Consider the following 13,405-nt stretch of genomic DNA (forward strand, 5'->3'; position numbering starts at 1 on the left):
GAAAGTTATGACCAACCTAGATAGCATATTCAGAAGCAGAGACATTACTTTGCCAACAAAAGTCCATCTAGTCAAGGCTGTGGTTTTTCCAGTGGTCATGTATGATGTGAGAGTTGGACTGTGAAGAAAGCTGAGTGCCTAAGAATTGATGCTTTTTATTTATTTATTTATTTTATTTTTTAACTTTACAATATTGTATTGGTTTTGCCATATATCAACATGAATCCGCCACAGGTATACACATGTTCCCCATCCTGAACCCTCCTCCCTCCTCCCTCCCCGTACCATCCCTCTGGGTCGTCCCAGTGCACCAGCCCCAAGCATCCAGTATCGTGCATCGAACCTGGACTGGCGACTCGTTTCATCTATGATATTATACATGTTTCAGTGGACTCTGTGGGAGAGGGAGAGGGTGGGATGAATTGATGCTTTTGAACTGTGGTGTTGGAGAAGACTCTTCAGAGTCCCTTGGACTGTAAGGAGGTCCAACCAGTCCATCCTAACTGAGATCAGTCCTGGGTGTTCTTTGGAAGGACTGATGCTAAAGCTGAAACTCCAGTACTTTGGCCACCTCACGCGAAAAGTTGACTCATTGGAAAAGACTCTGATGCTGGGAGGGATTGGGGGCAGGAGGAGAAGGGGATGACAGAGGATGAGATGGCTGGATGGCGTCACCGACTTGATGGATGTGAGTTTGAGTGAACTCCGGGAGTTGGTGATGGACAGGGAGGCCTGGTGTGCTGCAATTCATGGGGTCGCAAAGAGTCGGACACGACTGAGCAACTGAACTGAACTGAAGACCTTTTTTGTACAGTTCTTCTGTGTGCTCTTGCCACCTCTTACTATCTTCTGCTCTGTTAGGTCCACACCACTCCTGTCCTTTGTTGTGTCTGTCTTTTGCATGATACATTCCCTTGGAGTCTCTAATTTTCTTGAGGAGATCTCTAGTCTTTCCCATTCGTTTGTTTTCTGCTATTTCTTTGCATTGTTCATTTAAGATGTGTTTTTTTAATCTCCCTGCTATTCTTCGGAATTTGGTGAGAGAGGCATAAAGCTAAAATAGACACCAAAACCTTTATTCTGAGGATGATGGAGTTGATTTCTTAATCTCAGAAGTCAATGGTGTGAGAGTGAACATACTGGAACATGCTCGCCTTGAAGTTCAGGAAACCTGGCTGCGGGCACCATGGCCATGCCCATCGCCTCTTTGAGACACTGCTGCTTCTATTAACGGTGCTGCTGTCTCCACTGATTGTTTTTCAGTCTGTAAAACTCTGCACAGATGTCGTGTGTTTTTCTTTCGCCAGTGCCCAAGTGTTGTATGATTTCATGAGCCATCTCTCTGTTTTTACCTTAGGTTGTAAAACACCAGTAGGAAAACCAGCAACTGCGAAGCTTTAATGATTGCCAAATGGTTACGGAAAAATTGGTCGTGTAATTTCTGTCATTCATGGACTCGTATTACAACAAAGAGGGAAGTAAAGGAAGCGACCCATCTTCTCATCCTTTATAAGGCTTCGAGAACAGTGGACTCAGTACAGAGGGAGAGCTATCAATTTAACAGTCAGTGAAATTTGCTCCACAATGGTTAAAAAGACGTTTGTGTCCAACCCTGTGTGTGTTTTAAAATAAAACAGGCTTTTGGAAACATGTTTGGAAATACAAAGCCTAGCTCCTATTTCACTAACACGTTCAACTTACTACATGTATTTAACTGTTATGTTGACTTCTGAATTAAAATGCAGCATCAACTTTATAAAGGCTCTGGCTATCAAAAGAGAACTACTAGAAAGGGCATGTCTTACGCTTCTCGTGACTTTCTTTAATTCAGGTTGCCTCAAACAAGTACACATTTGACAAAGATATATAATAAAGTAGCTAGCTTCCATTAAACTTTGCCACCCAAGGGCCTTAATCAGTAAAACTGAATTAGAGAAAGTACATGTGACAGAGAGAAGTTATGCGATGTATCATAAATAGGCTTAACATTTCAAAGGAAGAAAAGTTTGAAATAAGATGGGCAAATAGCAAACCTCTCACTGCTTCTGGAAGGGCATTTAAGCTGAGAATTTGGATGAGATCAGCCAGTCCTCGAAATGTGGGGCTCAGGTGACAGAGGAGGGGGCAAGGGGTGAGTGTGCAGAGAGAACTGTAATCAGAATGTCCTGGGGTTGGTTCTGAAGGACCTGGAAGACCAATGTAACTGAAACAAGAGCCATGGAAAATGAAATTAAAAAGAAACGCAGGTATATTCATCTGCTTGGGCTGCCATAATGAAATACCACAGAGTGGGCAGCTTAAACAGCAGAAATTTGGTTTTTTACAGCTCTGGAGGCTCAAAGTCCAAGACCAAGGTGCCAGCAAGGTAGGTTTCATTCTGAAGCCTCTTTCCTGGGCTTGTAGGAGGCCACCATCTTGCAATGTGCTCACCTTACTTCTCTATGCGTCTGAAGACAACAGTCTCTGGTATCTCTTCTTAGAAGGGCGTTACCCCATCAGACTAGGGCCCCACCCCATTTGCCCAATCTAGCCCTGATTACTGCCAACGGCTCCAGACATGTCACATTGGGAATTAGGGCATCAATATCTGAATTTCGAACTGTGGTGCTGGAGAAGACTGTTGAGAGTCCCTTGGACAGCAGGGAAATCAAACCAGTCAATCCTAAAGGAAATCAATCCTGAACATTCACTGGAGGGACTGATGCTAAAGCTCCAATACTTTGGCCACCTGGTATGAAGAGCCGACTTATTGGAAAAGATCCTGATACTAGGAAAGATTGAGGGCAAGAGGAGAAGGGGGCAACAGAGGACGAGATGGTTGGAAGGCATCACCAACTCAATGGACATGAGTTTAAGCAAGCTCTGGGAGATGGGAGAAGGGCAGAGAAGCCTGGTGTGCTGTAGTCCATGGGGTCGCAAAGAGTCAGACACAACTGAGCGACTGAACAACAATAACAGTCTGAATTTGGGGACCAGCATTCAGTCCATAGCAACAAGGCTCAATTTCTGCAGTGCCTTAGAGACTTCTTGTAAAACGTTTGAATAGGAATATAAGTCCCATGGGAAATGCTGAAACGTGGTTTCAGCATTTGCTTGTAGGACTGTCTGTATCCAAATCCCTGGAATGTGTGTTCGTTCCCCAGAGGCCCAGCTGTTTGTGCTGCACATCCGGATTGGAGAGTCACTCCCCTGGTCCGTGCACTGGGGGCAGAGGGGCCCTCTGTGGCTCTGCTTGTTGGGAAGCCAGAGAAGACTCACTAAGAGCTGAGGAGTCAGTTGAACAGTTCTTGGCTTGTATGGATCGTATGGCTTGCCAGCTAAATGGCACTGAGCTGCTGCCCTCCAGGTAGTCCAGAGCAGTGGGGAAGCTGGGGCCCTGGCCAGTCCTTGCTGAGTGGGTGTGCACCCAATCTGGTTACTTGTTTTCTCCTGCTATGTATGTGTTGAAGACTGAGTAAGATGACTTTTATTTACTTTTTGATGTGTTTGTAATGCATTTCCAGTTTGGGGACAAAGCTACTTGGGTGCAAATGGCTATAGACTTCTCTCCCGGCCAGTTCCGGCATCAGAGCCAGGCAGGTAAGCCCATAGTGGAGAGGCAGGAAATGGGCTGCAGCCCAAACAGTTGAGGTCTTGGTGTAGGGGCAGCTGTGGGGGGTGAGTGGGTAGGTGGGGCTTTTTCTCTCTCGGTCTTCTCGGACCCTCCCAAGTCAACCTGAAGTCTTAGTCAAAGGACAGCGTGCTTCCTATGCTGATGGGGCTTCAAGTGGGTATCCTGTACCCTGCCCCACACAAGCTCTTGCACACACCTGCAGTTACAAGCCACACTGCTGTCCCTAAACTGCCCCTGCCCCCCATCCCATCTATAAACTGTGGAGCTGCCCTTGCTTTGAAGTTAGTAAAAGAAGGACCCATAGCATCTGGTTTTCCAGGACAGTCTCCCTGCTACACACAGTGTAGCAGCCAAGAATGCAGAGTCTGAAGCCCAACTGGCTATGAAGTCCAGCAACCATACGTGAGCCCTGTGTCATTTGCTTAACATCTTAAAGCCTCAACTTCCTTATCCATAAAATGGGGATGATGAGAGTACCTCTTCAGTTGTAAGAAATAGTGTCAGTAAAATGTTAGATCCAGTCCTTGGCAGTGAGTATAACCTGTTGTTACTGTGACTAATGACTGGGACCCACCCTGCTTGGCTTCCAGAGTAAATGAGATCGGACGCTTCCAGAGTGCTCAGTATGGCCATAGGCGCTTGCATCCCTGACTGACAACCTTAGGAGCCAGCCTCAGTTGAGCTGTTTAGCCCAAGAGCGTTACATGTGCCTCACTGGGCTGTCTCTCGCAGACACCTGCCATCCTCCAAGGTCAGCTGGGCCATGGTGGAAGTCACAGCTTTCCAGATATCCCTTCTTCCTCTCACCAGTGGGATCAAATCCTTCAGTGTGGGGTAGAAAACAGATTTTGATGTGTTACTTGACTCCGTTCATATCTTTACTTTTTTGTTTTTCCTGATTAAAGTTATCAACTCTGACAGAAGTATGACTCCCCCTTCAGTAAGTTCAAACACATTTTTCTAGAGCCCACCCTGGACTGGTTGCTTTCTAGGCCTGCATGTAGCTGTCAACCAGGGGTTTCCCATCACTGGGAAACTGTTACCTTAACATTTCCCTTCACTTTTCTGCATTGGATTCCCCTCTCTCTTGGATCCCATATCTTTCCTTTTATCTGTTTAATTTTAGTGAAGTACATGTTCCAGGGGTATGAGGGGTTAATATTTTAGGTTTCACCTGCTTAAAAATCTTTCCACAGTCACAGTTGTCTGATGGCTTAGCTGGGTATAGAGTTCTAAGTTAGAGATAATTTTCCTTCAGAATTTTGAAAAGCGTTTCTCCTTTATCTTCTGTTTTCTAAAGTTGATTAGAACATTCTGATTCCTGAATATGAACATTTGCTTTGTCAGAAAATCTTTAGGATCTCCCTTCTGAAATTTCAAGTGATGTACTTTGTTCTCAGTGAGTTTCTGTTTGTGGCTCAAGCAAATTTATTATCTTACTGTTTAGGTCAGAAGTCTGAAAGGGAATCTCAGTGGGCAGCCTTCCTTCTGAGGCTGTCATGGGTGTATGACATGGGTGTATTTCCTCGCCTTTTCCAGCTTCCAAAGACCACCATGTGCCTCAGCTCCTGGGTCCCCTCAAAGCCACGGTGTCCAGCTGAGTCTTCACACTGCCTCTTCCTGCTTCTCTCTTCTCTCTCTTTTCCACTTTTTTAAAAAAATGGTATAATTGAAATAGCATTATATTAGTTTCAGGTATAAATGTCGTAATTCAGTGTTTGTATACATTGCAAAATGATCCCCACAATAAGTCCAGTCATTATTTGTCACCAAATATGGTTACAGAATTCTTTTTTCCTGTCATGGAAACTTTTAAGACCTATTCTCAACAACTGTCAAGTATGCAATATTGTATTATTGTATTATTATTGTATATTGTATTATAATAATAATCAAGTACTATTAATTAGAGTCACCATCCTGTACGTCACATCCCCAGGACTTAACACATTCTGTAACTGGAAGCTTGTTCCTTTCGACCCGCCCCACCCCCGGACCTATTTCATCCACGTCCAGACCTGCTGCCTCAGGCAACCACCAATCTGTTCTCTACATCCAGGAACTCAATTTTTTTTTTTCCCTTTAGATTCCACGTGTAAGTGAGATTGTATGGTATTTATCTTTTCTTGTGTGACTTACTTCCCTTAACATAATGCCCTCAGGGTCCATCCAGACTGTCATAAATGGCAAGATTTCCTTCCTTTTTTATGACTGAGAAGTATTCTGCTGTATATAAATACCATAATTTCTCTATCTATTCATTTATTGATGGACATTTAGGTTGCTTTTATGTCTCAGCTATTAAGACTAGGGCTTCCCAGGTGGCGCTAGTGGTAAAGAACTTGCTGCCAATGCAGGAGACATGAGACCCTGGTTTGATCCCTGGGTTAGGAAGATCCCCTGGAGGGATATGATAACCCACTCCAGCATTCTTGCCTGGAGAATTCCATAGACAGAGGAGCCTGGCGGGCTATAGTCCATAGGGTGGCAAAGAGTCAAACACTGAAGCGACTTAGCCCACAGGAAGCATCCAGTAAAGATCAGATCATCGCTGGCTCTTACCTGTCCTCACACATGGGCATGCAGAGGCTGGGCCCCCTAGTCCCCAGCTTGTCCTGTGGGTAGTGGCCCTTGCGGCCACAGATCACTTCCCAGGGGTGGGTGTCAGTCACCCTGGTGGTGGGATGCTCATGGGATCTCCACTGGCTCAGTCTGTCCTTAGCTTGAGAGGAGGAAATTACACTCTTTACATGTAAAATTCATGAGTTGAAATCGAAGGTTACCACTCTGCCTGAAAAACTGAAGCTTCCCATTGTGCAAGTTGTCAGGTGTGGCAGCCTCTGAACTAAAGAGCTTAAGGTTGGGGATGCAGGCAAGGCCTCAGTGGGCCGTCTCCCAGGGTGCACCCAAGGCCAGACGGGGCCAGCTCTGTGCCACGCGCCCTCAGAAGAGCCCTAATAGCTCATTTGATCCTCAGGACAACTGTGAGGTTGTTACCTTTAGGTTAATCCTTTTATCCACAAGAAATCGAGCTGCATGGACGTTCTATGACATGATTTAAATTATTTCCATTTACTGTTTCCATTTCATGAATGCTTTTGGTGAAACAACCACTGCCAACAGGACTATATAATGTTCAATCACAGGCCAGAGGCCAAAGGGATGGAGTTGCAGGAGCCCAGGCCATGGCCCAGAGCTGCTCAGGGCAGGACCTGGGGAAGCAAAAGTGCCGGTCCAAGGGGTGGGGGTGGTCACTTGAGCTGCCCCGGAACTCAGCTGAGGACAGAATCTTCCTGGAGTGGAGACAGGCTCCCACCTTGAGGCCACTACGTCTTCCTGCTGGGGTATCAGCTTTGCTGTCATCACTGAGCCCCACCACCTCCTTCCTCTCTCTCTGTCTCTAATTCTTTATTTAAAATCACCATTCAAATATGTGGATGAATATTTCTTTCTTGATGTTTCCACTTTTCTCTTTGTTTTTTCTTTTCCTTTTTCACAGTTCAATTAAGCTTCCTTTTCTTTGTCTTAGGGGAAATTATTAATAGCAGTGGGATGGAAGGCAAAAAGAATTGCCAGCAAAATGTTTCCCTCTTAGGCTTTTAGACTTGTTTTCAAGAAACTGCTGCTGCTGCTGCTGCTAAGTCTCTTCAGTCGTGTCTGACTCTGTGCGACCCCATAGACAGCAGCCCACCAGGCTCCCCATCCCTGGGATTCTCTAGGCAAGAGCACTGGAGTGGGTTGCCATTTCCTTCTCCAGTGCACGAAAGTGAAAAGTGAAAGTGAAGTCACTCAGTCGTGTCCGACTCGCAGCGACCCCATGGACTTCAGCCCACCAGGCTCCTCCGTCCATGGGATTTTCCAGGCAAGAGTACTGGAGTGGGGTGCCATTGCCTTCTCCTTTTCAAGAAACTAGGGATAAAACTACCATATGATTCAGCAATTCCACTACTGGGCATTTATCCTGAGAAAATCGTAATTCAAGATGACACATGTCCATTGGAGCACGATTTACAATAGCCAGGATATGGAAGCAACCTAAATGGCCATTGACAGATGAATGGATAAAGATGTGGTACATATATACAATGGAACATTACTCAGCCATAAAAAGGAACAAAATTGTGTCATTTGTTGTTGTCGATCAGTTACTAAGTCGTGTCCAGCTGTTTGTGACTCCATGGATTGCAGCACACCAGGCTTCCCTGGCCTTCGCTATCTCCTGGAGTTTGCTCAAACCCATGTCCACTGAGTCGGTAATCCCATCCAACCATCTCATCCTCTGTCGTCCCCTTCTCCTCCTGCCCTCAGCCTTTCCCAGCATCAGGTCATTTGTAGTGAGGTGGATGAACCTAGAGTCTGTTTCACACAGAGTGAAGTCAAGTCATAAAGAGAAAAACAAATATCATATATAAGGAATATGTATATAGGAATACACATATATAAGGAATCTAGAAAAATGAGACTGATGAAGCTAGTGTAGGGAAGGCATAGAAACCAGATGTAGAGGATGGACTTGTGGATACAGCACGGAAGGAAAGGTTGGGATGAATTGAGAGAGTAGCCTGACATATATAAACTACCGTGTGTAAAATAGCTAGCTAGCGGGAAGCTGTTGTATAACACAGGAGGCTCAGCTTGGTATTGTGTGCCAACCTAGGGGAGTGGGGTGCGGGGTGGGGTGGGAGGGCATTTCAAGAGGGAGGGGACATATACATAAGTATATTATATATATATATAATATACTTATAGCTGATTCACATTGTTGTACAGCAGAAACTAACACAACATTATAAAGCAATTATCCTCCAATTTAAAAACAAATCCTATGATAAAACTCTAATGGAAAAGAATATTTTAAAAAGAATACATGTATATACATACATAAAAAAGACTGAGAAAAGGTTGCTGCTTGCAAAAAAAAATTTATTACTGTAAGACATTTTCTGCCGTTTGTATTTTTCCATTTTCTCTTCCACATTACCTGTGTAGCCTTGTAAACACATCATAATCCAAAACAGCTGAGATTTATAAATAAAACACAAATCAACATTAAAAAAAATTAAATAAACCTGAGGCAGAAGATAGGCTTTGCGGGAAGAAGCAAGGCTCCAAGAAAGAAGTGAGAAGGAAAGACACCTCCCCCTGACCACCACCTCTTGTCTCCTCCACCTGGTCCCGGAGTTCTTCAGAAAGAAAGATGGCCTTGGGGCTGGTGGGGTGGGGAGGGGTTTGTTCTACAGGATTCAATCTACTGTTGAATCCAGAAATCAACAGTGGGGTGCTGGGTTATGGGGAGGGCAGCAAGCAGGGCAGGGTGAGGAGTGTTGGCACAGAGAACCCAGACCCTCGGGTTCACTGTAACAATAAAACCTGATATCCTTAATGTCCTCTGTGAGGTAAAAGATGATCTTCCCAACCCAGGGATTGAACCCAGGTCTTCCACATTGCAAGCAGATTCTTTACCATCTGAGCCATCAGGGAAATCCATATAAAGGGACAGTCAGACAAAAAGCAAGCTCAGGAAAAATAAACATGAAAACAGATTGGAAATCAAAAACTCAGCAGAAGTTTGGAAGATGAGACATTTCTCATAAATTAGGGCAAAAAGAAATACAAAGATGAAAATTGGAAAGTAATCTTTCCCTCTGAGGTTCTAATTATCCATATTCTAAATGTTGTTGATGCCCCCTCGTAAAAGTTCCTTAGTGCTGAATACCTTGTGTCTGAATTGAAGTGAAGTCGCTAAGTCGTGTCCGACTCTTTGCAACCCCGTGGACTGTAGCCTACCAGGCTTCTCCATCCATGGGATTTTCCAGGCAAGAGTACTCGAGTGGGTTGCCATTTCCTTCTCCAGGGGATCTTCCTGACCCAGGGATTGAACCCAGGTCTCCCACATTGTGGGTAGACGCTTTACTGTCTGAGCCACAATAACTTCTTCTAATCTGTCTTCCCTGGTGGCTCAGAGGGTAAAGCATCTGCCTTGAAGTGTAGGAGACCTGGGTTTGATCCCTGGGTCAGGAAGATCCCCTGGAGAAGGGAATGGAAACCCATTCCAGTATTCTTGCCTGGAGAATCCCATGGACAGAGGGGCCTGGTAGGCTTCAGTCCACAGGGTCGCAGAGTCGGACACGACTGAGCAACTTCACTTTCTTTCACTTTAACCTATCTTCCAGTTCAATAATGCTGCATCTGATTTTCTCTTAACTCAATCTATTGGTTATCAATTTCAGGTTTTGAGTTTTACAGCTCTAGGCTCTCCATTTCATTATTTTGTGTGTTGGCTTTTTCATTTCCGGTTCTGAGAAACTGAATTTTGTCACTTATTTCTGAGAACATATTAAAGTTGTGCCTGATAACTCTTTTATCTGGATCCTCTGTTAAGTCTGTTTCTATTGTCTATTGTTTCTCTTTCATTTTAATCAAACAATCTCTTTCATAGATCTCACTATTTTTATTTGAGGACTAAACACTGTATATAAAAAAGTTACAGACTATTTGAGAATTTTATATCCTCAGTGAAAGACTTGGCATTTGCTTCTGGATGTTCACTGGAGGAACTAGCAACCACAAATCCCCTTCATCTATGGTTTATGATGAGTCCATCCTCAGCTTCTGTCCCTTGACAGCCTCTCTTATTTCTGGTTTTTCTTTGACTTTCAGGGTTCCAATCCTAAAAGCCTACCTGTGATTGGTTCATGTTGATGTATGGCAGAAAACAACACAACAATTTAAGGCAATTATCCTTCAATTAAAAATTTTAAAAAGTTCATAAATCACATACATTTGTTTAATGGGTAAATCTGCTTCAGAAAGTAGGCAAAGAAGTGTATTATTGCTAGGTTAAAGGGCTTGTGCATGCGTACTCAGTTGCTCAGTCGTGTCCGACTCTTTGTGACCCTAGGACTGTAGCCCACCAGGCCTCTCTGTCCGTGAGATTCTCCAGGCAAGAATACTGGAGTGGGTTTGCCCTCCTCTGGGGGATCTTCCCAATATAGGGATTGAACCCGTGTCTCCTGTGTTGCAGGCAAATTCCTCACCCACTGAGACACCTGGGAAGCCCTGGAATAATTCTGTAATTTCAAATTATCCAGTGAATCAGTTTATGGTAATTATTAATTCTGGCTTGGCTTATGTAACTTTGCTTCCTATGTTTAGCTGGTATAATAGTCTGAAATCAACTTATCAGGCAAAACTAATGAAGTGTGACATGAGAAACACAGCTCTTTTCCTGCAACTTTCCTACTTGGAGGTTTAGTCCCTAAGTCGTGTCCAGCTCTTTGAGACCCCATTGACTGTAGCCCTCCAGGCTCCTCTGTCCATGGGATTCTCCAGCCAAGAATACTAGAGTGGGTTGCCATTTCCTTCTCCAAGGGATTTTCCTGCCCAGGAATTGAACCCAGGTCTCCTGTATTGAGAAGAAGGTATTGTGGCTCAGACGGTAAAGGATCTACCAGCAATGCAGGAGACCTGGGTTCAATCCCTGGGTCAGGAAGATCCCCTGGAGAAGGAAATGGCAACCCACTCCAATACTCTTGCCTGGAAAATCCTATGGATGGAGGAGCCTGGTAGGCTACAGTCCATGGGGTCGCAAAGAGTCACACACGACTGAGCGACTTCACTTCTTCTTCTCCTATATTGCAGGCAGCTTCTTTACCAACTGAGCTACAAGGGAAGCTCTTTCCTACTTAAATGACACCTACCCAGTGGCTTAGGAGCTTCCCTCACCTCTGCAGGGAGCAGTCACAAGCATTTTAATCCTCAAGGCAGTTTCTGTGTGTCTGAGACTGTTTAATATCCCTCTTACTCAGAACTTGAGAGCTTGTTTGGAGGTTCTAGCAGGGGAGCACAGCTACTCGTATACCCTTAACTGAAGACCAGTCCTCCTCTAGGGATGACTGCCCCTACAACCTTTTTGGACTTCCTTGGTGGCTCAGATGGTAAAGCGTCTGCTTATAGTGCAGGAGACCTGGGTTCGATCCCTGGGTTGGGAAGATCCCCTGGAGAAGGGAATGGCAACCCACTCCAGTACTCTTGCCTGGAAAATCCCAAGGATGGAGGAGCCTTGTAGGCTACAGTCCATGGGGTCCCAAAGAGTTGGACACGACTGAGCGACTTCACTTTCTTTCACTCAGAACTTAACAATGTACATCTTGTGATTAGTGGAAATAGTCTTATTGTAACTATCTCATTAACTCAAACCTGCCAACTTAATTCTTTGAAGGAAGTTAAAAAAATATCCTCTGACATAACGGAGTACCTATAATTTTAACAGAGTACCCAAAATGTGTACAGATAAGCCTTTGGAAAAAGGGCAACCTATCCTGGTGAGATGTCAACATCAGACAGAATCCAATCACACAGCTCAATGACTTAGCGCAGGGGTCCCCAACCCCTGGGCCACAGAGCAGTACTGGTCCGGCCTCTTAGGAACTGGGCTGCATAGTAGGGGATGAGTGGCAGGTGAGCAACTGAAGCTTCTTCACCTGTCACTGTCGCTCCCCGTTACTCACATTACTGCCTGCATCCTGCCTCCTGTCAGATTCGCGGTGGCATTAGATTCTAATAGGAGCTCGGACCCTACTGTAAACTGCACATGAGAGGGATCTAGGTTGCATGTGTCTTACGAGAATCTAATGTCTGACGATCGGAGGTAGAGCTGAGGCAGTGATGCACTGATTCCGCATGATAGTGAGTTGTGTAATTATTTCGTTATATATCACAATGTAATAAATAAACTGCTTCATAAATGTAATGAGCTTGAATCATTCCCAAACCATCTCCGCTACCCCACTCCCCTACTCTAGTCCATGGAATTGTCTTCCATGAAGACAGTCCCTGGTGCCAAAAAAGTCAGGGCCCTCTGACTTAGAGCTTAGAGGAATGTCCTCCGAGTTCAAGTCCCACTTAGTTAGGGAATCCCTTGTAGAGTGGATTACTTGCCAATTATTTAACTTCAAAAAATTGAAATTCCTTCATAGACTGATGTGAAGAATAAATCATCTGTTAAGGGGGCTTACCACACAGCCTGGAACATAGTAATTGTTGATCAATGGTCCTCCGAAGGCAGGTTCACACATTGCTTATCATACTTGAATTTTTTTCACACAAATATTGTCATTCTTATTGATTCAGACACATGCCTCAAATAATTTTGTCTTCGAAAGTTTACTTAGAAATACAAATTTGAAATGATTCTGTTATAAGTAATGGTCTGGTTCATGACAGAATGAAAAAACTGGGCCCGGGACCTGGTCTTGAGCATGGCCCGCCACTCAGTGGCGGTATAATGATACCTATTTTCCAGGTTATTGTCAGGATCAAATGAGATCAAGCATGTAACAAAAGGTGGTGCAAACTAGAAACCTCATAAATTATAACTGTCATTAGTTATTAAAGAAATGCACTCAATAGCATTTATTTACTAAGCTTTTATCATTAATGTTATGCCCAACACTGCTCTAGGCAAGTTGATGGCAAAAAAATGAAATGCAAATATTCTGTGCTAAATGAAACATATCTGTTTCTCAATATATAATGTTTTTAACATGCATATATTTACATATCCTGTATACTGCTGACACAGTTGGAAATGGGGATGAGATTCAATGGGATCCTTTACTCCTTTTAAGAGCTCTGACCGTCCCAGCAGCTTAGGGAGGCTCATACTTGAAGTGACACACTTCACATGTCACTTCACTGTGTCACACTGTATGATTTTTCATTCTTATTGTTCAGGAATCAAAAGGAATGGGGATGTGTCTCATTATGTCACCATCATTATTATCATGCTGC

At 44.2% G+C, this 13,405-nt stretch overlaps 1 protein-coding gene across 2 annotated transcripts in view; it reads left to right on the plus strand.

Annotated features, from left to right (window-relative positions):
- GNPAT (glyceronephosphate O-acyltransferase) overlaps positions 1-1,660 on the plus strand; it is a 40,651-nt gene extending 38,991 nt beyond the window's left edge. For both annotated transcript variants that reach the window (XM_027531126.1, XM_027531127.1), the window contains one exon: positions 1,358-1,660. In XM_027531126.1, coding sequence (XP_027386927.1) covers positions 1,358-1,401 — 44 coding nt within the window. In that variant the 3' untranslated portion in view covers positions 1,402-1,660. The remainder of the gene's footprint in view (positions 1-1,357) is intronic.
- Positions 1,661-13,405: the final 11,745 nt, after the last annotated feature.

The sequence above is a fragment of the Bos indicus x Bos taurus genome, chromosome 28, assembly GCF_003369695.1.
Source record: "Bos indicus x Bos taurus breed Angus x Brahman F1 hybrid chromosome 28, Bos_hybrid_MaternalHap_v2.0, whole genome shotgun sequence".
In the NCBI taxonomy this organism is placed as follows: domain Eukaryota; kingdom Metazoa; phylum Chordata; class Mammalia; order Artiodactyla; family Bovidae; genus Bos; species Bos indicus x Bos taurus.